Genomic DNA, 25265 nt, shown 5'->3' with positions numbered 1-25265 from the left:
GAATGTGAAACTGGGCAGGGCAGGATGAAAAGAGGAAGACCACAGAGAAGATTCATGGATGTTGAGAAGGAGGACATCGCTACAGTTCTACTTCTGAGAAAGACAAAGCTTCGTCACAAGTTCACCGTATGTCTCGAGAGAAAGTTAAGCTTGATGGTTAAAGTTTAATCTCAGTCACAATCATTGTTTATGGTTCTGATTTATATCCACGAGCATAACATTGTGGATGTAAATGGCCTCCATTAAGTCCTTATGTTATATAGTTGTATAGTTATGTTGATAAAATAAAAAATAAAAATTTCTTGACACAAATATCACGTCAGAGCTCCATCATGCCCATCCATATTTCATAAAGACACAGTCTGTGTATTTTTTGTTCAGAGCCCTGCTCATATTAAAGAGTTATAGCATCAAAAGGTTGTGACACAAGTAGAAGAGACATACTGGTGATTTTTTAAAATTCTTTATTATTCTGGTTAAACCTCAGTGTCAATGAATTGTTTTTCATTTTTTGTTATTTATATCCATCTGCATCACAGTGGAAGAAAATTACATAAATCAAGCGTAACATTTGATTTTTCTTAACCCACATCAGATCAGAACTCCATCATGCCCAGCCAGGACTCTAAATTTCAAATTTAAACTTTAAATCAGGATTCTTCATCTTCTTCTTGTAGTCTTCATCAAACTGCTCATTCTGGGCCACAGTGAAGTGGTTCTTCCAGTCACCAACTTTCCCTGGAGAAGGAGAACAGTCAGAGTATTTGATTAACCTAATGATAAATGGAGCACACACTGCTGTACATGTTGAGAAAAAAATGTTGCCCAGCAGGCAGTTGTACCTTTTCTCATGAAAGGAGACACCTTGTGGTTCATCACTGGAGCTGTGGTATAGTTGGTCATCTTGTTTTGTTTCATGCTGTCAAACGTCACACTGGCTCTGACTCTTTCCTTCTCTTCAGGTGATGGAGACAAACCAAGGAAGGAACACAGTCGGTCTATTTCTTGTTCAGAGTCCTGTTCACATTAATATTAGATATGATTTTTTTTTTACCCTTTTGTGTTTCCTACATTTCAGAACTTTTAGATTAACATGCAATAAATTGATTTACTTTATCTGTGGTTTAGTAATGTTGATAATAGATAAATACTCACTTGTAGCATATTCATAAATGTTTAAACTTTTGGTAGTAAGTCTACAAGGTTTACAACAAATCATTGATCCAATACATCCACACAGCCACAGACGGTTAGCATCTCAGGCTAAAAACTGAAATGTTGCCAGGATCACAAGAGAAAAATTTTGCTGGCTGACTGGCCAGGTCCCACATTTTAGTGTGCATGTGTGTGTGCTGAGTGGGGATTTCCCCCTCACATAGCAGAGATGTTTGCTGGATGAGGATTTGGTGGAAAATAGTGTGTTCTCTGTTTGTTACTTATGCAACAAAAATGGTTAAATTAACAAAATATATTGGACATGGTTTAGAGAAATTTTTGCAATCAGTGAATTTCAGAGATACCAAACATTTTAAGGTCTGTTCACGATCGAGTCATAGCTTTTTTTTCTTTTTACATCCGGTCTGCAGCTCGGGCTGGCTTTTCTTGTGGTTTTGAATTAAACTGCACACCAGCCAGTGCTCGAAGAACGAATAAAATACAACCTGGATAAAGAAATATTACCATGTATCATCAGAAAAATGTAGTAATTGGATTAGAATATTGATACATGTCATTTTAGACAGTATTTCTGACTTGAACTGAGAGTTTGGCTTGACATTTTAAGCATCTTCTAAAAGGTGTATGATGATTAAACAAAGTGTTAGAGCTCAGATGGAAATGGCACGCATGTTAGCACAGCTCATGATACCTCAATCAAATCCTCATAGAACATGTAGTGGAGATTGGAATAACTTTGCTTCTTCTCCCACCAGCCGTTCACATGGTCATACCAGGATCCAAAAACCTCTGAAGCCACAGAGCAATACACAAAGGAATGTTTATACAGGGAATGAAATAATAGTGTGGTCTCTTTGCTGTAAAACTATACTGAACTCACTCTTCCCCTCCATGAAACCCTGCAGATAGCTGCTCCAGTCTCCTGGTTCTGGCTGGATAAGGTTCATGCGATCAAAGTGGAAATAGGACACTGCATTGTCCTTTGCATTGCGGGCCACATAGACCACCTACAGAAAGTGATAAAATTAATTTATGGTCCGTGAGTTTCATAAATCACACATCTGTGTGGCTATGGGTGTGAGTGCGAGACCTTGCAGCGCTGCTCCCAGAAGGACTTTGGTACAAACTGGACTGGTAGATGAGTTTTAATGAGACGAGGAGTGGTGGGAAGTTTGTCTGCCAAGTCTGCACCTGAATTATAACGAGGATTAGATAACACAGGTCAATATAGCTAAACATTGTAAATGTCTGATGTATTTTAAAGTGACAGTGGCAACATAGTTCAACCTATAAGCATAGGAGGTACGTAGAGCTCCAGGAAGGGAACTCTGTCATGAACAGGGATGGATGTCTGACGGTCTGGACTCATGTTCCCAAAATACAGAAGATCTAGGATGTAAGAGACCCATGTGGTTCCTGCGATTGAAATGGGTCAAAAGTTTTACGTTTAGCTGTTAACATATTACTCGGAAATCAATGCGAAATTGTTTATGAACAACAACAACAAAAAATACTATGATTACATAAGCTCCATACTCTTATATACAGATCAGTACCTGCTTTAGGGTATGTAGCGATAAGAATATCATCCGGTCTTGCTTTGAAGTTCTGTACGTTGTCCCAATTGTCAGTGAAGACGTTGGTCATGGAGACTCCATGGAAGTCAAACAGTTGTGGGCGAGGTGGCAGCTCCATCTGTGAGAATGATTTGCCTTTAAAATCAAAGTGTATGTCATGTTTTCTCCAGTGCTTACTTGTGCAACAACATAAAGTTATACTTAAAACATTTTAAACAACTGCGTAGGCTGATTCCCCCCAGTATATGCTTCATGCTGTGGCCTATTGACTGATTATCATCATGCAGTGGCAGCTCTAGCTTGTGCCCTCTTGTTTTAAAAATCAGAGGTGATGAACAAAATGCCAAACTGGAATTTCCATGTTAAAGGCACCTCTGATATACATTCAATGGCTGTGATTAAGCTTAAACATAGAAATTTCAAGGGGTCCTATCATCACAAACCCCTGCTGTGGCTGGTCTGTGTTTTAAATCCAGGATCAGGATCACATCCAGTTTCTTGTCTTAATAACAGATCTGATAATCTGATAAAGTGTAAATCCCTGTGTTAGAGTTACCTAATCTAAGATTCTGGAGCTGCTGTCTCTGCTTCATCCTGCACCACTAATCAGCTCTGCAGTAATTATACCTGTAAGTTCACAAACACCACCTTTGCCACTTTTACCTCTGTGACTGTAGTGTTTTTATGTTTGTACTAGGACCTCTCCTGCTGGATTCTGTCTCAGCCTTGTGTTGGTTTGCTCACGTGGTTTTGTGCAGCCTTGTACAAACTTAACATTATTTTGAAATTGTGAATATTTGGCATACTGACACGATGCAATGTAGTATAACGAGTCATCAGTAAAATTAAACTAGTAATTGCAATAAAAAAGTTAGTAGTTAACGTAATAATCCTTATTAATTACTTCATCATTTTGGGGTTAACAGACATTTATAAAAATAGTAAATAGATAATAAATGACAGCCTGCCATCCAACCAGAGGGAAAAATACACACTGCAGCATTGGTAAAGCTGAGAAACACAAGAATTACAACATTTCCCCTTCAGCTGTGTTCACCAACCACACTAAATAGGACACATGGTGAAATTTAAAGAATAACCTATTTAATATTCAAATTAAATTAAAAAAAAGATAATTAACTTTTGTATTTCTTTTGTTTTTTAAATAAAATAACTTGTATGGAAAGTAAAAACCACACATTTATTGTTGGGAACTAAACATCCTGAAGCTTGCTTACCTTCTTGCGTTACTCCTGCTGACTGACATAATCTTGAAATTGTGAACAAGAGGCGTGACTCGCCGGTTTAATCATTCATTTCAGCAATGACTCAGACATATAGTGAGTGAGCATGAAGTTAGAAAAGTTCAATGTTTCTGGCCATTTATGCCAAATAAAAACAAAAAAGCACCACAGTTTTAAAACATACACATCTTTCAGTCTAGCATGTTTGTTCTAGTGAATATCACTTGATGTACTACACACTCACCACGCTGAGTATTTCTGTACTGCGGTTGGGTCTGGATATTCCAGAAGAAAGAAATCTGTTTGTTGCACAACGTTCACTTTGACACACTGCACAACTTCCTTAGATGTGTGTCTGTGAGTGTTACTGTTCAAACATGACCACACTGGTATACAGTGAGCTCAGACCAAATAAAAAACCCAACAAACCTGTATGAGTGCACAGGTCTTATGAAAGGCGACACACTCTGGTTCATTGTTTGGAAGGTGGAGTAGTTGGTCATTTTGTTTTGATTTATATTGTCAAAGGTCACACCGGCTCTAGCTGTTTTCTTTTTCTTCAGCTTATGGAGACAAACCAAGGAAGGAACACAATAGGCCTATTTTTTGCACATTGAAAAGTTTCAGCATCAGCCTTGTTTTGAAGAAGTGCAAGAGAGGTTTTCATTATATTTAAAAGACTTTATGTAATTATTCCGAACATCCCAACACAACAATAAGAAGATGAGAAGATTGAGAGTGCTAGCCAATATAAAGTGTAAACTCTTTTCTACTTCTTTTACTTGATTCATACCAGGTCTGTGTGTTGTGTCTGTATTTACAAATCTATTTACCATATACCTTTTTATTCTTTATTTGTTACTGAATGGTTATGTAGTATTTAGTTGTTGTTTTTTAATAGTGAAGTTAAGGGCAGATGTCCTTAACTTCACCTTCACCACACAAGCCAATAGTCTGGGTCATGTTTGAACTCTCCTGGTACTCTAGCTTCCTCCCACATACCAAAGACATGCTAAATATGTTGTAGATGTGAAGATGAATGGTTATTTGTCTCCCTGTGTTACCCTCTACGATGGCTATTATCTGTGTGTGCAAGTGCAACAACAGCAAAACGAATGTCAGTTGAGTTATGGTTAATTCTGATGATCCATACATATATTTTTATTTATTTGTTGGGATATGCACACATCTGTTCAATGCTCCATCATGCCTAGCTGAGCCTTTTAATGCCAAACCCAGTAGTATAAAGTCAGATAAACCAGGTCAAATCAGTTAATCCAATGCACAAACAGTTTTGGTTATTTTGTTGCACAAAACATTAAACACACTACTGAACAGCGTACTATCCAAGGATAATAACAAAACACAGACATTTTTGAGTCTCTTTGAATACAATCAAAATGGGAGCATATCAAATAAGAAAATCAAATCAATTTAAGTTAATACGTTATTTGGCACCATGGTGGTGTGTTGGTTAGCACTGTTGCCTCACCCTATGATAGCTGAGATAGGCTCGAGTCGCCACACAACCCTGAATTGGATAAGCGGAAAAGCATTATAATATAGGAATACTAATACTACAACAGGGATACTAATTAATCTGTCTCAAAACTTGGTTTATCCTCAACTAGTTCACTTCAGAGCTCCGTCACGCTCAGCCAGGGCTTTAAATTTCACATCGAAACTTTAGATCAGGATTCTTCATCTTCTTCTTGTAGTCCTCATCAAACTGCTCATTCTGAGCCACAGTGAAGTGGTTCTTCCAGTCACCAACTTTCCCTGGAGAAGGAGAACATTCAGAGTATTTGATCAATCCCACAGTACTACACGCTCACACTCAACGACACACCCACCTAACACTCCTTCAACATTAAGTGTTTGTGAGTGTGTGTGTGGCTGAGGCTGGCACCACAGTTCATTCAGATCACAATTCTGATCAAAAAAGCTGCCAGACAGGACAGGGTGTAAAACAAAAAGTGTATTTGATCAGCACTACTGGACTGAGCAAATACTGAGAAACAAATGTTGCCCAGCAGGCAGTTGTACCTTTTCTCATGAAAGGGGACACCTCTTGGTTCATCACAGGAACTGTGGAGTAGTTGGTCATCTTGTTTTGTTTCATGCTGTCAAACGTCACACTGGCTCTGACTCTTTCCTTCTCTTCAACTGAAGGAGACAAACCAAGGAAGGAACACAGGCGGTCTATTTCTTTTTCATAGTCCTGTTAACATCAATATTGAAAATATGAATAAGTTTAGAAGGGACAGTTCACTCCAGCATGAAATGTATGTTTTTTTTTCGTCTGCTCCCTAGTGCTATTTATTCATAGCACTAGGGAAAACATAAATTGACATGTGAAAACACATTTTAGTTGTCTGTTTTTTGTTCATTCTCTGTGAATTTTCAATTTAAAGACGTCAGACTTTGACCATTCTTTGTATTTTATTTATTATTATTAAACCTCATATCTGAGGTTTTCTTTTTTTGCAGTTTATGCATCAGAAACAATTCAACGAACTACAGTTTTCAGACATAACCCAATCTTTGCCAAATCAAATATGCAGATTTTCAAAAATAAGATTTCCATACCAAACAGGTCAGGGGCTGGGTTAACAATAAACACCTATCGATATGTTAGGCGGGTGGTTAAGGATAGAGACAGAAATGTACTAACAAGCGAGGAGAATGTGCTGAGTTGATGAATGAAGAAAAGTGAGGAAGGAGATTGGATTGAGGACTTCTAGTGAATCAGGACATGCAGAAGAAGTAGTGCATCTATGACGTGGATGAAGATTGGAAAGGCAGGTGGTCCAGATGACATACCTGTGGAGGTATGGAGATGTCAACGAGAGAGAAGAGTGGACTTTTTAATCAGATTGTTTAACATCTTGGAGGGTGAGAGTTGCCTGAGAAATGGAGAAGATGTGTTTTCAAGAACAAGGGGGATATACAGAGGGATAAAGTTAATGATCCATAGCATGAACATATGGGAACGAGTTACTGAAGCTAAGAAGTTAAGAACAGAGATGGTGATCAACGAGCAGCAGTGAGAGCAGCAGACAGAGCACTACAGATGTAATGTCTGCTTTGAGAGTGTTAATGTAGAAGTGTAGAAAAGGTCAAAAGTAGTTGCTCTCTATCTTTGTGGATGTGGAGAAGGCATATTTGGGTGTCAAGAGAGGAACTGTGGTACTCTATGAGGAATTCAGGAGAGGCATAGTAGTTTGTCAGGGTGGTGCACAACATTTATGAGGACAGTAAGTCAATCAGTAGGTGTGACAAATAGGTTCAAGATGCAAATTATTTCAGGCACTGACTTTGTGCCACTTTTTGTTTGCAATGGATGGAGAGGCTGACACAGGGGATCATCTCCCCTATCCCTAGCATCCTCCTCTATCATACACATATGTCCTCTACTAAATCCATGAATACTCTTTGTGGTTTTCATTTTTTCCTCCTGCCTGGCAGCCTTATATTTAACATCCTTTGTTGTATGATAATTTTAAATATTAAGAGCTCTGTCAAAAATGGCACACATGTTAGCCAAACTTACGGTACCTCAATCAAATCTTCATAGAACATGTAGTGAAAATTTGAATAAGTTTGCTTCTTCTCCCACCAGCCATTCACATGGTCATACCACGATCCAAAAACCTCTGGAGACACAGAACAATACACAAAGGAATGTTTATACAGGAAATGTGATAATATTGTTTGTCCTTAACACTAAAAAAAAAATTAAACTCACTCTTTCCCGCCATGAACCCCTGCAGGAAGGTGCTCCAGTCTCCAGGTTCTGGCATGCCACCGTTCATGCGTTCAAAGTGAAAATAGGACACTGCATTGTCCTTTGCATTGCGGGCCACATAGACCACCTACAGAAAGAGGCAACACAATTATACTCTGTGGGTTTCATAAATCCCATGTCTCTATGACTACAGGTATGTGTGCACAACTTTTACCCTGCAGCGCTGCTCCCAGAAGGACTTTGGCACAAACTGGACTGGTAGATGAGTTTTAATGAGACGAGGAGTGGTGGGAAGTTTGTCTGCCAAATCGGTACCTGAGTAAGGTAGAGATAAGAAGGAACCGTTTGCAACAGAACATGCAAAGATAGATTTCTTTATATACCACAGATCAACAACATTAATTGCCAAAACATTGTGTTTTTGAGGTGCTATGACTGCCTTAACACATTTACACACTAATAAAACTGCCAGAACCATTAAACAAGGCTATATTTGTAGCTGTAACTATTTGTAACCTGTTTCAGAATGTTTTTTGAATATCCTTCTGACTGAACAGTTCTAATGAAAAAGAAGTACACCAAAGTGAAATTAGGACATGAACCTTTTGGTTCTGTTCTAATACAAACATGGTGGTCACAAGATTCAACCTGAAGGTAGAAAAGGTACGTAGAGCTCCAGAAAGGGCACTCTGTCATGAAGAGGGATGGATGTCTGACGGTCTGGACCCATGTGCCCAAAATACAGAAGATCTATGATGTAAGAGATCCATGTGGTTCCTGAGTGCGAAACAGATAAATGCAAATTGTTTAATGTGATATCAGCACATGATGATATAAGCTCCATAATCCAAATGAACACAGTCAGATAGCATCCATTTAGTGTCTTTCAGCCAATGCACACTGTAAAGTCTGAAACCTATAAACTTACACGTTAACATTAAAATGAGAAAACATTATTTAAAAAGCACTAACAATTTTATAACCTAAGTAACTAACTAACTAACAAACCTGCTTTAGGGTACGTAGCAATAAGAATATCATCCGGTCTTGCTTTGAAGTTCTGTATGTTGTCCCAGTTGTCAGTGAAAGCGTTGGTCATGGAGACTCCATGGAAGTCAAACAGTTGTGGCCGACGTAGCACCTCCATCTGTGAGAATGACTTGTCTTTTCATGTTTTACCCATCCTTCTGTTACTTGCGCAATAAGTTATGTTTTACAACCTCGGGTTTTTAAAACCAGAGTTGATGACTATGCTGAAACTAGAAGGACTCTTTTGGTCACACACTGTTGTAGCTCATCTGTGATTTAAAGTCATGGAGGAATCCAGGTGCTTGATTTGGTTTTATTCTTTTAATAAGAGATCTGATGAAGGTCTGCATTAATCTATTAATTCAACATTCTGGAGCTGCTGTCTCTGCCTTTTGTTTGGTTGTTGTTTCCAGGTTTAGTGAAGATGGTTTGTTCCTGCACCACTAATAAGTCCTACTGAAATTATACCTCTAACTTACCACCATCACCTTTGCCAGTTTAACCTTTGCAACTGTAGTGTTTTATTTTTTATGAGAGCATTTATGTTTTTACTATTCACTTTCTGATTGCAGTTTGGACCTTGCCTGTCTGCCTCAGCTTTGTGTTGCCCACCTTGTTTTTTTGTTTGTTGTACTAGCTTAATAAAACTCTGAATCGTATTAACATTGCTGGGTGAATTTCGGTCATGTTAGTCACAAAGAGGTTCATTCAAGTAAGTGCAAAAACAGTCAGCTGACAGTACAATAATGATAAATAATAAGGTGAACATTTTCGGCTTTACTGTTTTTCACAGAGAGGAGGAGAGACATGAGATGATGTAAGTTAAAGTCAACTCGTTCACTCCAGCATTGGTAGAATCAGGAAACACCAAAATTACAACATTTCCCCTCCAGCTGTGTTCTCTAACCACACTGAGTAAGACACATTTATTTCATTCGTTACATTTTAGTGTTTAAGTATTTAGAACAAAAGGACATTTTAATTCAAACAAAATATTTTTGTAAAGTAAAAGCACAGAAGATTTCTCGTTGGTAACACATGATTACAAGGCTTGCTTACCTTCTAGGTAACTAACGTCCTACCAACTAACGTAATCTTGAAATTGTGAAGAGGGCACGTGACTTGACGGTTTAATCGTTAATTTCAGCAATGACTCAGACCTAAAGTGAAGGAGTTGAGTATTTACTCAGTATATTTGGACCAATCTTTAGAAGGATAAAGTTAGAAATGAGAAAAATAACATTTATATTATTGTTTATTAACATGTCAAACAAAAAAGCGAAAATGCAGCACATTTAAAACATATACATCAGACAGCATGGCATGTATATTCTGTTGAATATTGTTCAAAGTCCCAATGTAGGTATTTCTATTAAGGGTCTTTTTCTGTCTTCCAAACAAAAGACCTTTGTTGTTCGCTGGAACACACCGCACCGCTTTCTGAAATGTGTGCATTTATACTGAACCGGTGCTATGAAGTCAGATAAGCCAGGTTCATTCAACTCGACCAAAGTAAATAAATAAATAAATAATGAAAAGGCTGAAGGCTGGACTGATTGTTTTGCTGTACAAAAGAGTAAACACTGCAATAACCTGCACATAGATGACAGAAGAATAAAAACACAAATCTTTTAACAGAATTAAAACAGCTGTGTTTAATAAAAATGAAATCAAACATACAACAGCAGCCTACCATCTCTACACAGCTGAGCTGCTTGCCATAACTGTGTGAATGTAAACAGTTTTCTGCTTCTTTTTCTTGACTCATACCAGATCTATGATTCTATATAGGCAACCTTACCACATAACACTTTATGTGTGGCCAAATTATTAAGTACTGGAACATATTCATTTGAGAAATAAACAAAGTTTAGTTTGTTCAGGTAGTGTAGTTTTTAAGTTGAGGATAAATGTTTTTTTAAGCTGGGAAATTACACAAAATGAACTCTGGTTCCTGTGTGGAGTAAGTAAATAGCATATACAAACATTAAACAGCATTATTGGACGGGTAGTTTGTCTCTTTGTAATGGAGAGTTTAAAAAGAACATCAAAACCTTTGATCTTATGTTTGACTTTTATGATGACCACGGCATGTAGACAGTCAGGATATTCTATATGACCAACATGTTCCTTCATCCTCCTTTTTCTTAACCTCCTAAGACCCGAACTCTTTCATGGCATGCATTTTTTATTTCTCTTTGCTATTTGGGCCGATTGGGACCTGATGAATGTAAAAACAAAGAATGACCCTTTTTATTTTACCTGATTTTTGTTTCTGAGAAAAATAAGCTCCACATAAGAGGACATTCATTTTAGATTTTGATAGAACAGTGGCAGTATAATGTCCTTGTAAGTGGATATCAGGCCCTTTGTAGAGCAAAATTTTGTATTTTGGTGTGCACAACCCAAAGGTCCAGGTCCTAGGATGTTAAGCTGATATATAGCCAACAGCACCACAATGTAAGAGAATTCAGTTCTTCAGGCTTAATATTTGATTTATTCTTAACTATTTAATTGCATATCACTTCTCAGCTCCAGCCCGCTCTTTGAATTTCACAGCGAAACTTCAAATCAGGATTCTTCATCTTCTTCTTGTAGTCCTCATCAAACTGCTCATTCTGGGCCACAGTGAAGTGGTTCTTCCAGTCACCAACTTTTCCTGGAGAAGGAGAACAGTCAGAGTATTTGATTAACCTACTGATAAACTGAACATATATTGGTGCCTATACTGAGGAAAAAAAAAAAAAGGTTCCCAGCAGGCAGTTGTACCTTTTCTCATAAAAGGAGAAACCTCGTGGTTCAGCTTGTGAGCTGTGGTATAGTTGGTCATCTTGTTTTGCTTCATGCTGTCAAACGTCACACTGGCTCTGATTCTTTCCTTCTCTTCAACTGATGGAGACAAACCAAGGAAGGAGCACAGCCCGTCTAGTTCTCGTCCACAGTCCTGTTCACATAAATGAAAATATGAATGAGCTTAAAAGAGATGTTTCACCCCTAAATTTTATTTATTTTTCTTCTTCTGATCTGTAGTACTGTATGACTATAATATAATACTTTTTCATCAAGACAAATTCGGTGTGAGATGCTCTCCTTGGGAGATATTAGGATTTTACAGACTTCTCTTTCAATATGTGACAATTTTGATTTTTTTTTTTTTTTGCATCTTAAAATTTTAAACCTTCGAGATTAACAAAAAAAAACACAGATTTCATTTATGTGTTTCTTTATTTTCTATGAATTTTCAAATTGAAGATGTCAAATTTGATCTTTTTTTCTTAATTATTAGTAATGATGGAAATACAGAAATGCTGACTTGTAACTGGTTAATGTTTAAACTTCTGATACTACATCTACAAGGTTTGCAACAAACCATTGATCAATCACAGTCCACAGAGCCACAGGCTATTGCCTCAGGCCAAAAACTGAAAAAAAACGCACTATTACCAAAGGGGCAAATTTCATTGACTGGCTATTTTTCACCCTTATGCATGTGTTGTGATAAAATAATGTCCTCTTTATTTGAAGTTTATGTATCAGAAACAGATAATGAGCACTACATTTCTTGGATATAACCCACCCCGGGGCCACACGCTATCATACTCCTAATGTCGGGTCCAATCCCAGATAAATGGGGAGTGTTGCATCAGGAAGGAAGAATATACATCATAAATCTTTTGCTAAATTAAGCATCCATATCATCAACAGAGATAATATGGATATCGGAGATTTCCATACCAAAGTGGTCAAGTTCTTGTCAAGCTGGGGCAGGATGGATAATTCTTTGTCTTTTGTTGTGTTTTTAACATGTCTTTGAGTTTCACGTGGCGTGGTAGGCTCCACCTTTGTACTGAGCTTTGCTCTCTGGCCAGTGCTTCCTACACCTTCCTTTCTTCCTCCACAGTATTTGATGGCTGGGTGGGCAGCAGAACACCACCAGGTCGTCTTCACCTCAGTGATGGTAATCAGACTTTCATTGTTAGAATTCTGTACTTAGTTTCCTATGAATCAATATTGTGTTCTCTCTGTTGTAGCCACTTCATTCCTCATCTGGATTCCTATTCTATGTTCTCTCTCTGGGACTTTGAGGATTTCTGTCCTGCCTTCAGTCCCATCAATACCTGTAACCTGTAAAAGATTTATTACTGTAACTGGAACACTCACCTGCTTGCTAGAAGGATCTTGCTGGAAAGGATGTGTAGCAGGTGAGGATGATTAAGTATCGGTATCGAGATGGAACTGTACTAACTTAGGGGTGGCTGTAGCTCAGGTGGCAGAGCAGGTCAGCTGCTAATCAGAAGGTTGGTGGTTCCCAGGCTGCATGCCAAATATCCTTCGGCAAGATACTAACCCCATGTTTGCCTACTGGTGGTGGTCAGAGGGCCTTGCCTCGCCTCTGTCAGTGCGCCCCAGGGCAGCTGTGGCTACACTGTAGCTTGCCATCACCAGTGTGTGAATGTCTGTGTGAATGGGTGAATGACTGAATGTAGTGTAAAGCGCTTTGGGGTTCTTAGGGACTAAGTAAAGCGCTATACAAATGCAGGCCATTTGTCATTTACTAACAAATAAAGAGTGTGCGTGGAAAAGTGGAAGTTCTCTGAGGAGTTGATGAACGAAGAATATGAGAGGTAGCGGACAGATGGAAAACAGGTAGTTCGGAGGATTAGTGAGGAGGAAGCAAGAACTGCTATGAAGAGTGGAAATGTAGTTGATGCAGATGACATAACTGTCAGTCGGCACACATGTTAGCCAAACTCGCTGCTGTACCTCAATCAAATCCTCATAGAACATGTAGTGAAAATCTGAATAAGTTTGCTTCTTCTCCCACCAGCCGTTCACATAGTCATACCACGATCCATAAACCCCTGCAGACACAGAACAATACACAAAGGAATGTTAACATGGGAAATATGATGATATTATTTTTCCTTTACACTAAAACTAAACAGAACTCACTCTTTCCCTCCATGAAGTCCTGCAGAAAGGTGCTCCAGTCTCCTGGTTCTGGGAGGGCACTGTTCATGCGGTTAAAGTGGAAATAGGACACTACATTGTCTTTTGCATTGCGGGCCATATAAACCACCTACAGAAAGAGGCAAAACTAAATTATACTCTGTGGATTTCATAAATCCCATGTCTCTAAGACTATAGGTTTGCATGATTTTTACCCTGCAGCGCTGCTCCCAGAAGGACTTTGGTACAAACTGGACTGGTAGATGAGTTTTAATGAGACGAGGAGTGGTGGGAAGTTTGTCTGCCAAATCGGTACCTGAGTTAGGTAGAGATAAGAAGGAATCATTTGCAATCAAGCTAGTCTGCCAAGTCTTTCCCTAAATGATAAGAAGGAGTAACCTGTAACTGTTAAAATGCAATGATTGGCTTTTTTATTATAGCATAGCTCAACAACATTAATTACTAAAATATTATAATGTGCTCTTGAGATACTGTGATTAACCTAATACATTTACACTCTAACAAAACATGTGTCACAGAATGATGGCATGCAAGCAAAACAGATGACAGACAAAAAGACTGAACCTATTTCAAACATTTTTTGAATATTTTTCTGTCTGAACAGTTCTAATGATACCTTAATGTACAAGTACACCAAAGTGAAACAAACTTTTGGTTCTGACTTAATACAAATATGGCTAATTCAAGGTGGTCACAAGATTCAACCTGAAGGTTGAGAAGGTACAGAAATCTCCAGGAAGGCCACTCTTTCATGAAGAGGGATGGATGTCTGACGATCTGGATCCATGTTCTCAAAATACAGAAGATCTAGGATGTAAGAGATCCATGTGGTTCCTGAGGTTGAAACAGATAAATGCATATTGTTCAGTGGGATACCAAACTATGAAGATATAAGCTCCATAACCCAAATTAATACACTCAGCATCATTTTAGTATTTTTCAGGTCAACACTGAACTCATGGATGCATACTGTTTAGTGGGAATCCTATGAACTCAAACATCAACATTAAAATTGTTTTTTTGACGAAAAAAGTTATTTTATAATTAGATAAGCTCCGCACTCTTGCACACACCACATCAGTACCTGCTTTAGGGTACGTAGCGATAAGAATATCATCTGGTCTTGCTTTGAAGTTCTGTACGTTGTCCCAGTTGTCAGTGATGATGTTGATCATGGAGACTCCATGGAAGTCAAACATTTCTGGTCGACGTGGCACCTCCATCTGTGAGACTGATTATTTTAAAAGTCTTTCATGTTTTCTCCAGTTCTAAAAAACAATGATATGGCAAACTGGATGTTTCATGACGGTTAATGGCTGTGATTCAGTTTGTAGGTATAGATTTCATAGGGACCCCCTCTTTTGGTCACACCTGCTGTCCTGTTGTCAGGCTTTAAGGCAAGCTGACTGGTGGTTCTTTTCCTCACAGGTCTAAGGAATTGATATACATATCATGACATCTGTTGGGTCTCATCTTGTCTTTTTTGTTTGGTATTACAGTGTTGCTGGTCTGATCCTGCACACCTAATCAGTCAGACTGTCAGGATGCTGAATTCGCTCCAGTCTGACACACACGAACTACAGACCTGCATCCACCTCTCCCCTCTTAACCCTGCCTACCCCCCAGGACATACAAAAATCTGAACCTCCACCATCGCCCCTCACTGACTCCCCCACCCCACTTGCACACGAACTCTTGCCCACAAGCACTCTGACTGTGTTGGAAACTGTTGTCTATGTAAGATTTTGTATTGTATTGTTTTGTGTCGTACATAAGACACACTACAGGATGACTAATTACGACATGTGCACTGCAGCATTGGTAGAATCGGTAAAAACCAAAATTTCACCTCCACCACACTGATTCAGACACAGTAAAATTTACTGAATGTATTTTAAACAAAACATGTTTAATTCCTTTACAAATGTTTGTAAAGTAAAAACACAGCAGATTGTTGGTAACACAAGATTATGAAGCTTATTACCTTCTAGGATCACTCCTACCAACTGACATACACTTGAAGTTGTGAACAAGGGATTTAACCCACAGGTTTAATCATTAATTCCAGCAATAACACTGACCTAAAGTGGACGAGTTAAATATTTACTCAGTATAACTCGCCCAAACTTTGGGAGCATAAAGTTAGAAAAATGTAAATTCTCGTTGTTTATTATTGTATCAAGTAAAAACACCCAGCACATTTTAAAATATATAACAGTATAGCATATTTATAACATATAACTCAATATTCTGAAATGTGTGCAGGATTGCACAGACTGTTGTTCTTCTTCATACTTAGTCCCGAGGCGTAACATCCCGACGTTTTGTCACGTCCCGCGGCGTTCCCGAGGAACGCGAAAGGTGACCTTCCACGTTGTTACGGAACGCGGCGGGTTCCAGCCCTGTATTGCAGCCCTAAACCTAACCTTATCCCTAAGCCTAACCATAACCCTATTTGTAACCTTAACCATAACCTTATGCCTAACCATAACCTTATTCCTAACCTTAACCATAACCGTATCCCTACGTCTAAACCTAACCTTATCCCTAAACCTAACCATAACCTTATTCCTAACCTTAACCAGCACTTTAATGACGTGAAATAGTGTTTTCCCAAGCGATTTTAAGGGAAAAAGCGAAGACGTATAGATTGAGTCTAAACGGTTCTCATATGTCCGCAGTTTTCCGATGTCGTCACTTACGCGTTGGGTGGCCGAAAACGTAATATGTTGACGATTTGTCACCTAGCGTAAAATGTTACGCTTTGGGAGTGAGAACGTGTTGCTGCCGAACACAAGAATCTGTGATATAATGTGAGATAAGGTTAATCCAACAATACCAGACCCCCCCCCCCCCCCCCCCCCAAAAAGAGGGGAACATCAATAGGTTACAAAATTAGAGATTTGATATTTGATTATTTTGGTACATAAAATGCTACATATAATAATGACTGGCATAATGTCTGAAAAAAATAATAAAAACCCAAATGTTGCACACTTGGACGAAACGACACTTCCAGGCGTGCATGAGTTTAGAATCGTTTCTCTTTACTTGTTCATTTGTTCTGCAAATACAAAAACAAGCACTTCGTTCAGCGTGGCTGAACTCTGCAGGCTGTCCGTGCACTGAAACACAAGATAACTTTTCACCTAACTTCAGAACACGCCCGAACAAAGTACTCGGTATTTTCCTGCCAATGTTCACTTAATATTCTGCGCACTCCGCATGCTCACCCAACTAGCAACTGGAGACTACACTCTCGATCCCCATTAACCATTTGCGAAGTGATACCCCATTTCACACAAGTTCCGGTACATCATTTAAAACCTCAAACTCTAACATTACCATTGTGTTTACATTCATGACAATACCTTCCTCCAACGTCTACATCGCTCTGCCTATACATCCTCACACTACTTGTGCTCACCTGCAAACACAAAATCACAAGCACTTCGGTTCAGCGTAGCTGATCTCTGGAGGCTGTCCGTGCACCAAAACACACAGGCACCCAAGCTGTCCCATCCAGTGCCTGCGTGAACGTCACCAATGAGAATCACCGTTGACTTAAATATTCTAGCTGGATTGCCAGTGAGCAATCGAGCAACGATAAGCACCCCAAAAACATACAGTTATGGGACATCAAGTGTTCTCCAAAGTGCTGAAGAGAGGGATAATGTAATCAAAAAAAACAAAACAAACAAACAAAAAAAACCATAGTAAGAGCCTATAGACTGGAGGCTGGAGCCTCATCCACAGTCCTGTTCACATAAATGAAAATGTGAATGAGTTTAAAAGGGATGTTTCCAGACTCCAGCCTGCTGTGTCATAGGAATCTTGAAAACAAAAATTCAACAACACCAACAAAACTACTAGTGAGAGTTCACCATGTATGTCTAGAGAGAACTTGACAACTAAGGTTTTATTTTTTGTCTTTTTTCTTTAATGCAGAATTATATCCATCAGGATGGATACAATATGGATAAATGCCCTTCACTAATTGTTAGAAAATTATTAACATCATCACTTCAGATCTTCGTCACACCCAGTGGGGGCTCTAAATTTCAAACCGAAACTTTAGATCGGGATTCTTCATCTTCTGTTTGTAGTCTTCATCAAACTTTTCATTCTGGGCCACAGTGAAGTGGTTCTTCCAATCACCACCTTTTCCTGAAAAAGGAGAAGATTAGAGGATTTGATCAACCTAATGATAAATAGATTAGACAGTGTAAAAAAAATGAGGAAAAATAAAAGACTTGTTCATGTGCATACAATCCCACCTTTTCTCATGAAAGGAGACACCTTGTGGTTCATAGTTTTGACATCAGAGTAGTTGGTCATCTTGTTTTGTCTCATGCTGTCAAACGTCACACTGGCTCTGACTCTTTCCTTCTCTTCAACTGACGGAGACAAACCAAGGAAGGAACACAGTCGGTCTATTTCTCGTCCACAGTCCTGTTCACATTAAAAAGCTTCACCATGAGCCTGATTGTGGCCAAGTAGGGAAAACATTTTCTTTCTTTTTTTTAAAAGAGGTATTATATTTCAAACATCTTTATGTGCCAATATTTCTGTAGGTTTTCTAGAGTTAATGGCAAATTTTGGGAAGCTTGTTTCTGTACACTTGTTTTTGCCAAGAACAAGAGAGTGCAATGCATGAGATGTATTCCATCATGACAAAACATCCCATATCTGCTCCTACACTATACTATAACATATTCACTAGTAAACTAAACAATTTATTTTAAGTAGTGTACTATAGTTTATAATTAAATGATAAATATGTTCACCAGGACTACATAATTTCCCAGTTGCCTGATGTAGGATTACTTTGCCCATCAGTTTTTCAGCAAGCAGGGATGAGTATATGAACAAAACAGAATCCATATCAAAGTTCATGCCCGGTACTGCCAGAAAAGCTCGAAGTAAGACAGGCATAAAATTCACAAGATATTCCATTCAGTTAATTAAGGACTAAAAGTAGAAAAAATGTTACTTTTTACTTCCACTCAAGTATATGTTTGAGGAAAATTATTTTGTACTTCAATACAGTTATTTTTAAGGTACATTCACTAATAATTTTGTCAGTGTAATTGTGTTTATGTAAAATATAGCTCTACCAATTAATAATTGTAACTATAGCTCATTACGGATGGCTTTTAATGTGTAAAAATATAATTGTAAAGAGTATGCCACTTTTCAAGTCATTATTGAGCCAAAAACAATAATAAACAAAGAAAGGATGAATTAATTTACATCAGGAGCTAGACCTGCAAGATGTTTCACCTACTCGCCGTTTCTATTCTTTTGCCTCATACAGTATATAGTTTTAGACATTAAAAAGTTCAGATTAAAATTGCACATAAGCCCAACTCACCGCACCTCAATCAAATCTTCATAGAACATGTAGTAAAGATTTGAATAAGTCTCCTTTTTCTCCCACCAGTTGTTCACGTGATCATACCATGACCAAAAAGCCCCTGGAGCCACAGAACATACAAAAGAATGGTTACACAGGAATAGAGATGCTATTCACCTTTCTTTACACCAAAACTACACTGAACTCACTCTTCCCCTCCATGAACTCCTGCAGATAGGAGCTCCAGTCTCCTGGTTCTGGCAGGGCACTGTTCATGCGTGCAAAGTGGAAATAAGACACTACATTGTCCTTTGCATTACGGGCCACATAGATTATCTGTAGAAAGACGACACTAAATTATAATCTGTGGGTTTCACGACTTGCTCATTATTGTAGGTACAGATATGTATTACCCTGCAGCGCTGCTGCCAGAATGACTGTGGTACAAACTGGACTGGTAGATATGTTTTAATGAGACGAGGAGTGGTGGGAAGTTTGTCTGCTTGTTCTGTACCTGAGTGATAAAAAGGATTAGTTTGTGTTCATAAATTTTAAAGTTCAAGCTAAAGAGCTAAACTGCATAATCTAGTAATAATTCTCAATGTTTTACCCATTTAATATGTAAAGAACATTGTTATATAAAAAAAACACTGATTACAGTCGTTTTAAAAATTAAATACCCATTAAACATTCAGGAATACAGATTTCAAGACAGAAAGGTTACTTTTTTCAAATCCGGTAAACACTTTTAGATATCTTAAATGCAGTGACTGTAATGACTTGTATATGCATTCCATAAAAGTTTTATTTCTCTATATGATTTTTCTTTAATATCTCTCTATAGATCAGGTACTCTAAATTGAAATCTACACATGTTATTTTGTTATGGTATGATATGGTAGATAACATCTGAGTGACCATGAACACATTATTTAACACCTGTGGGTAAACGAGGTTTGCAGATCTCCAGGAAGGGTACTCTATCATTAAGAGGGATGGAAGTCTGACAGTCTGGACCCATGTGTCCAAAATATAGAAGATCGAGGATGTAAGACACCCATGTGGTCCCAAAGAGTGAAACAGATATATGTTGTTCAGTGGAATCAATCCATGATAATATAACCTCTATAATCACATCTACAATCAACACATCATTTTCATAACTTTTGAGCAGCTTAAAGAAATTGTATAAATAAAGTTAATATAACACACAGAGTCCACAAATTTGGGCTTTGTGAAGGTCATTCCAGAAGATCAGAAGATTAATGTTAGTCCTCTTTATCTATTCCAGTTTTGATGTGTGTTTGGGGTCATTGTCCAATTGGAACACCCAAGTGAGTCCAAGTTTCAACTATCCAGCTGTTAATTTGAGGTCAGATTGAGGAATTTTGAATTCTTTATTATTCCATCCACTTTGGGAAGCTGTAAAATTCAGTTTGATGGTTATAATTCTGTGGCAGGAGGTTCTTACTGTCAGCCCTCGGCAGTGTCAAATTCACTTAACAGTTATAAGTGACACTGGTGTTCCAGCAGTTCCTGAATATCTTCTTCCAGACCCTGGCAAAGTGGTAACACAGCCAAATAACTTGTACTTACGTCCGATTGTTTTAACTGATTATATTGGATTCTGTGGGCGTCTAAAATTTGCTCCAAGAGACTTTCCCAACTTCTATAAATTTACAGTTCTCCTTCTTAGATCTTCACTGACTTATTGTAGTCTAATTTTGCTATATAACTTTTGCACTGTCCACTTCCTGCTGTGACAAAACAAATTTCCCACGTGTGGGACTAATAAAGGTTATCTTATCTTATCTTATTACTCCCAGCTGTGCTTCCTCCTGTGTCTTATTCCCTCGTTACTCTCTTGTGTATTTAAGCCCTCTGTTTTCACTGTTCATTGTTGTTTTGTTACTGCATATGCTATGTGAGTTTCTCCATGTTTCTGCTTTCCATATCTCCTAGTTTTCTAGTATTTAAATTCTTAGTTTCTAGTTTAGGTCTATTCTTTGTGAGTTGATTTTTTGAGTGTCTGCACAGCGCAATAAAGCTGCCTCTTTATACTTCTGTGTCTGTGAGTCCTGCGTTTGGGTCCTCATCCTGCCTGCCACAGTACTAAACACGACAGAAGTGATGCTGGATAAACTGACCCTGGTGACAATAATAGTTAATAATTCATCATTAGATTTAATCCAATTACTCACTGAATGTTGATTTTTAATGCAGTTTGTTTTGGCGCCAAAACTGAACATAAGATTTTTTTTTAAAAAGAGCCAAAAAAAAGAAAAAAAGAAAAACATGTTTCCCTGTAGACGTTTTGCACTGTGCATTTTCTCGTTTAGGGAGACACCTTGTGGGTCATCACATGAACTGTCATTTTGTTTTAATTTGTATACTGGTTCTGACATTTTCTTCCCAAAAAGGAAGGAACACCATTGGTTTATTTCTCTTTAAAAGTCCTGTTGACATTACAAAAAGTTTGAGCATCACTCTTGTTGTGATTATGCACAGAAATGGTTATTAGAAATGTATTATTCTTCAAATCAAAAAAGGGATTTCATAAAAAGTATTAAACTCTCAATAAAACATTATTGCATAAATATTTTCAATTACAAATAAAAAAGTATACATCTTTTAGAATTTCGATGGATTCAATAATCTAATTACAAATATAGTTTTCTTTCTAAAATTTAAAATGACGTTTCCACTAAATACTCTTTAGTCATACGGATAAGTGATGAAATCACTGCGTCCAATTGAATTGAATCAATGTTTGAGGCTAAAGAAAGAGTTATTAGATGTTGAAATACTCCCTAAAGCTGAGGGAAAGTAAAGGTCCTTCCAATAGATATGTAAAACTGACTCACTTCATGACTATAAGTGCCCTAATGGATTTTCACATCATTCCCTGAACACCTACACTTTTGTTTGCTGTTTGCCTTTTTAATTTCTCCTATTTGAGTTTAGTTGGATCTTGTAAGAATAAAACTAAGAATCGCCTTTAAACAGAAAGTGGTTTTAAAAAAGTGTGCTGATATGAGGATAATGGGTTAACTTTACAGCATTCCACAAAGTTGCCATTATTTAACAAAGTTTAAAATATTATATTGAGCAGAATGAAGGTGGAGAAAAGCCAAAAGTATAATATCCTTATACGATAAGACACGGTGTCAGACAAATCATACCTGACCCAGCGTTTTTCAAAGAATGTAAACTATAAGTTGGTACTGTTTCTGGAAATTGTTCTGTTGGATTTATCAGTTCTGCAGGACAGCTCAGGGTTGTGAACTCTGCCACAGGTCTCTATCACCTACCTGAAATTTAGTTCATTTAAAATTTAATAACAAATTTGGCTTATTTCTTAACTATTTAATCACATATCAGTGCAGAGTTCCATCACACCCAGCTGGGGCTCTAAATTTCATAATGAAACTTTAGATCAGGATTCTTCATTTTCTGCTTGTAGTCTTCATCAAACTGTTCATTCTGGGCCACAGTGAAGTGGTTCTTCCAGTCACCAACTTTTCCTGAAGAAACAGAGAAAATAATTCAGGTTATTTGATCAATCTATTGATAAATGCAGTACTCAGTTTTCAGAACAAACACAGAGTGGAAAAAAACAACTAGGTTTAGGTTTAGACATTTATACCTTTTCTCATGAAAGGAGAGATAGTCTGGTTCATTGTATCGAAGGTGGAGTAGTTGGTCATTTTATTTTGTTTCATATTGTCAAAAGTCGCACTGGCTTTGACTCTTTCCTTCTCTTCAGCTGAAGGAGACAAACCAAGGAAGGAACACAGTCGGTCTATTTCTCGTCCACAGTCCTGTGTGAAGTGTTATTTTATATTTCATGTATATGTTCTTCAAAGAAAATGATACAAAGGCAAAGAATTTGAAGTTAAAATAACAACTGCATAATCTTTCTTTTGGTAAACATAGAAAGTGGGTCCCACAGACTGGAACACCAGACGAAGTATTTCCTAAAAGCTATTTTAATCTTTCAGCAGGGGCAAAGTGTTTATTAACAAAATGAAGACACTTTTCAATGTAATGAGCTTTGTCGTAAATGGGACACTTTAGCACAGCTCATGATACCTCAATCAAATCTTCATAGAACATGTAGTGAAAATTTGAATAAATCTGCTTCTTCTCCCACCAGCCGTTCACATGATCATACCACGATCCAAAAACCACTACAAACACACAACAAAACACAACAGAGTGTTTACATTGCAAATAAAATGAAAACATGTTCTCTTCCTTCTGTGGTAAAACTACACTGAACTCACTCTTCCCCTCCATGAAGTTCAGCAGGAAGGTGCTCCAGTCCCCCGGTTCTGGCATGCCACTGTCCATGCGTTCAAAATGAAAGTAGGACACTGCATTGTCCTTTGCATTGCGGGCCACATAGACTACCTGCAGAACCAGACAACAACAAGTTCTAATCTGTTTCATAAATCCCATGTCTCTATGGTTACAGGTATATATGCATGAATTTTACCCTGCAGCGCTGCTCCCAGAAGGACTTTGGTACAAACTGGACTGGTAGATGAGTTTTAATGAGACGAGGAGTGGTGGGAAGTTTGTCTGCCAAGTCTGTACCTGCAAGGTAAGAATGATTGGTTTGCCACTAATAGGCTGGACTTTTCTAGATGTCAGAGGTCAACATAGCTCAAAGGCCAACATTTTAAAGCAATTTGAGTGAGTTTGCAAACAATTTTGAGTTTTTGCACACTGACAAATAACCAAATCAAATTATCAAGCAATAAAAAATGCACTTCATTTAAAATCATATTACTCTGTTGAGACAACAGCAAATGAGAAACACACTGGGTGAGGTTGTATTTTAGCAGCTGCCTTTTCAACGTGTGACACACATAAATTTATGGAATCAAAACTGATGTGAGACCTAATGGCAAAGGGGGTTCGCATAGCTCCAGGAAGGGTACTCTGTCATGAAGAGGGATGGAAGTCTGACGGTCTGGACCCATGTGCCCAAAATACAAAAGATCTAGGATGTAGGAGACCCATGTGGTTCCTGAGGTTGAAACAGATAAAACCATGCTGTTCAGTGGGAAATACAGCAATCCATGAAATGACTTATTTTATAAAAAAAAAAACTACTATAGTAACTAGCTCTACACAAGCCTTCTACATGTCCTTAAGCTTTATTTATATAGTGTCTTTCAGCTCAACATTCAGCTCAAAGGGTTTTTAAAGCCAAGAAAACACACACAGAGATAAAGAAAGTCTAAAATATCTTCCAAGGCTTTGATTTGAGTTTGAATCAATTTACTTTCACATGTCTTCACTTTCTGATGTTCACCCAGGCTGGCACAATTCTGTCTCTAAAGGTTAAATTAACCTTACCTGCTTTAGGGTAAGTAGCAATAAGAATATCATCTGCTCTTGCTTTGAAGTTCTGTATGTTGTCCCAGTTTTCTGTAAACTCTTTGATCATGCCAACTCCATGGAAGTCAAACAGTTCTGGTCGAGGCCGCGCCTCCATGTCTTGACTTTTATTTTTAAATTAGAATACCTGCCTGAGTTTTTATTCCACACTTTAAAGTGTCTTTCTCCCATTTAATGTAATTTTTAGTCTACTTTACTGTTTTATTCTCTGCTCCTCCTCCATATCACAAATTAGTAACCTTCACTCATTGCACTTTGCTTTCTAAGGTTGTGTTACTGATTAATGATTAGTCAAAGTGTACACTGAAAAAATGGGAATTGACAGGCTTTTGAATTTGCACAAATGAATTTAGTTAATGCTACACAAGCCTTTCATGTTTCTCTTATTTACATGATTGAATAAAGTAAGAACAAGTTTATATGGATGTGATTTTGGGCTTGTTCGTGGCAGCTTGCTGCTTTCACTGCTGCTAAAGTTTAAAGGTGAATTGTTCATTAGCACTCATAGTCTTTGCCTTTTTTGTCAGTAATGATCAGTTAATATTTGCATTGAAAAAATTAAGTAGGATTTAAATCCATAATTTGTGTTGCAGGAACATAATTGCAACGTGTTTACATTACACAATATCATTGCGTACCACAGGCAATCAAAAATAAGTTGGTGTTAAACTTTAAAATATACTGACATTATGCAATACATTGATATTATGGTAACAGATAAATAGTATGTACATCAAACATGATTTTTAAACTAA

The 25265-nt window shown here is 37.8% G+C and overlaps 5 protein-coding genes across 22 annotated transcripts in view; all 5 read right to left on the bottom strand.

Moving 5' to 3' along the window:
- Window positions 1-447: 447 nt before the first annotated feature.
- LOC109194502 (cytosolic sulfotransferase 2) lies at window positions 448-4386 on the bottom strand. Of its 4 annotated transcripts, none has more exons than XM_005448722.4 (8): window positions 4242-4386; window positions 2733-2871; window positions 2464-2592; window positions 2267-2367; window positions 2057-2183; window positions 1868-1965; window positions 843-1017; window positions 448-738 (listed from the first exon to the last, which is right to left on the bottom strand). In XM_005448722.4, exons 2-8 carry the CDS (start codon window positions 2869-2871, stop codon window positions 626-628), a joined length of 882 nt encoding a protein of 293 aa, XP_005448779.1. In that variant the 5' UTR covers window positions 4242-4386; the 3' UTR covers window positions 448-625. The 4 variants fall into 4 exon arrangements, with proteins under 4 accessions (XP_005448779.1, XP_005448780.1, XP_005448781.1 ...); XM_005448723.4 differs by having other exon boundaries at window positions 2733-2888; window positions 4242-4352; XM_005448724.3 differs by having other exon boundaries at window positions 2733-2888; window positions 3992-4251.
- Window positions 4387-5119: 733 nt separating this feature from the next.
- Window positions 5120-9870, bottom strand: LOC100695190 (cytosolic sulfotransferase 3-like). 3 transcript variants are annotated; one of them, XM_005448725.4, is made up of 8 exons: window positions 9834-9870; window positions 8754-8892; window positions 8394-8522; window positions 7960-8060; window positions 7746-7872; window positions 7556-7653; window positions 6044-6218; window positions 5449-5776 (listed from the first exon to the last, which is right to left on the bottom strand). In XM_005448725.4, exons 2-8 carry the CDS (start codon window positions 8890-8892, stop codon window positions 5664-5666), a joined length of 882 nt encoding a protein of 293 aa, XP_005448782.1. In that variant the 5' UTR covers window positions 9834-9870; the 3' UTR covers window positions 5449-5663. The 3 variants fall into 3 exon arrangements, with proteins under 3 accessions (XP_019205171.1, XP_005448782.1, XP_005448783.1); XM_019349626.2 differs by lacking the exon at window positions 9834-9870 and having other exon boundaries at window positions 5120-5776; window positions 8754-9820; XM_005448726.4 differs by lacking the exon at window positions 9834-9870 and having other exon boundaries at window positions 8348-8522; window positions 8754-8888.
- Window positions 9871-10625: 755 nt separating this feature from the next.
- On the bottom strand, window positions 10626-17416 carry LOC100689901 (cytosolic sulfotransferase 3). Of its 8 annotated transcripts, none has more exons than XM_019349613.2 (8): window positions 17173-17416; window positions 14830-15013; window positions 14451-14579; window positions 13940-14040; window positions 13728-13854; window positions 13539-13636; window positions 11544-11718; window positions 10626-11433 (listed from the first exon to the last, which is right to left on the bottom strand). In XM_019349613.2, the coding sequence occupies exons 2-8, from the start codon at window positions 14966-14968 to the stop codon at window positions 11303-11305; spliced, it is 900 nt and encodes a 299-aa protein (XP_019205158.1). In that variant the 5' UTR covers window positions 14969-15013; window positions 17173-17416; the 3' UTR covers window positions 10626-11302. The 8 variants fall into 8 exon arrangements, with proteins under 8 accessions (XP_019205158.1, XP_019205167.1, XP_019205159.1 ...); XM_019349622.2 differs by having other exon boundaries at window positions 14830-14976; window positions 17173-17415; XM_019349614.2 differs by having other exon boundaries at window positions 14830-14968; window positions 17173-17415.
- Window positions 17417-17639: 223 nt separating this feature from the next.
- Window positions 17640-25265, bottom strand: part of LOC100694390 (cytosolic sulfotransferase 3) — a 23532-nt gene continuing 15906 nt past the window's right edge. The window contains exons 1-7 of one of the 3 annotated variants that reach the window (XM_025901851.1): window positions 20698-21569; window positions 20041-20169; window positions 19515-19615; window positions 19311-19437; window positions 19125-19222; window positions 18023-18197; window positions 17781-17912 (exon numbers count right to left, since the gene is read on the bottom strand). In XM_025901851.1, coding sequence (XP_025757636.1) covers window positions 17800-17912; window positions 18023-18197; window positions 19125-19222; window positions 19311-19437; window positions 19515-19615; window positions 20041-20122 — 696 coding nt within the window. In that variant the 5' untranslated portion in view covers window positions 20123-20169; window positions 20698-21569 and the 3' untranslated portion in view covers window positions 17781-17799. Of the gene's footprint in view, window positions 17913-18022; window positions 18198-19124; window positions 19223-19310; window positions 19438-19514; window positions 19616-20040; window positions 21570-25265 lie in introns of those variants that run through there. The other 2 variants (XM_019349629.2, XM_025901852.1) reach the window with 2 other exon arrangements.
- The window catches only part of LOC100694119 (cytosolic sulfotransferase 3), a 28340-nt gene continuing 25054 nt past the window's right edge, over window positions 21980-25265 (bottom strand). The window contains exons 1-7 of one of the 4 annotated variants that reach the window (XM_019349608.2): window positions 24469-24762; window positions 24008-24136; window positions 23600-23700; window positions 23388-23514; window positions 23194-23291; window positions 22748-22922; window positions 21980-22625 (exon numbers count right to left, since the gene is read on the bottom strand). In XM_019349608.2, coding sequence (XP_019205153.1) covers window positions 22513-22625; window positions 22748-22922; window positions 23194-23291; window positions 23388-23514; window positions 23600-23700; window positions 24008-24136; window positions 24469-24607 — 882 coding nt within the window. In that variant the 5' untranslated portion in view covers window positions 24608-24762 and the 3' untranslated portion in view covers window positions 21980-22512. Of the gene's footprint in view, window positions 22626-22747; window positions 22923-23193; window positions 23515-23599; window positions 23701-24007; window positions 24137-24394; window positions 24766-25265 lie in introns of those variants that run through there. The other 3 variants (XM_019349607.2, XM_025901845.1, XM_025901846.1) reach the window with 3 other exon arrangements.

Source organism: Oreochromis niloticus, linkage group LG20, assembly GCF_001858045.2.
Source record: "Oreochromis niloticus isolate F11D_XX linkage group LG20, O_niloticus_UMD_NMBU, whole genome shotgun sequence".
Lineage (NCBI taxonomy): Eukaryota > Metazoa > Chordata > Actinopteri > Cichliformes > Cichlidae > Oreochromis > Oreochromis niloticus.
The sequence above is the reverse complement of the archived record's forward strand: the minus strand, read 5'-3'. Positions and strand labels throughout refer to the sequence as shown.

Coding starts and splice junctions, on each gene's coding strand:
- LOC109194502 (XM_005448722.4), bottom strand. CDS start 2,871: ATGGAGCTGCCACCTCGCCCACAACTGTTTGACTTCCATGGAGTCTCC. Junction 2,593..2,732: donor CGCTACATACCCTAAAGCAG/GTACTGATCTGT, acceptor TTTCAATCGCAG/GAACCACATGGGTCTCTTAC. Junction 2,368..2,463: donor CGTACCTCCTATGCTTATAG/GTTGAACTATGT, acceptor GTTATAATTCAG/GTGCAGACTTGGCAGACAAA.
- LOC100695190 (XM_005448725.4), bottom strand. CDS start 8,892: ATGGAGGTGCTACGTCGGCCACAACTGTTTGACTTCCATGGAGTCTCC. Junction 8,061..8,393: donor CGTACCTTTTCTACCTTCAG/GTTGAATCTTGT, acceptor TACCTTACTCAG/GTACCGATTTGGCAGACAAA. Junction 7,654..7,745: donor GGGGTTCATGGCGGGAAAGA/GTGAGTTTAATT, acceptor CTGTGTCTCCAG/AGGTTTTTGGATCGTGGTAT.
- LOC100689901 (XM_019349613.2), bottom strand. CDS start 14,968: ATGGAGGTGCCACGTCGACCAGAAATGTTTGACTTCCATGGAGTCTCC. Junction 11,719..13,538: donor TCTATGAGGATTTGATTGAG/GTACAGCAGCGA, acceptor TTATGTGAACAG/GACTGTGGACGAGAACTAGA. Junction 11,434..11,543: donor TTCTCCTTTTATGAGAAAAG/GTACAACTGCCT, acceptor CTCCTTCTCCAG/GAAAAGTTGGTGACTGGAAG.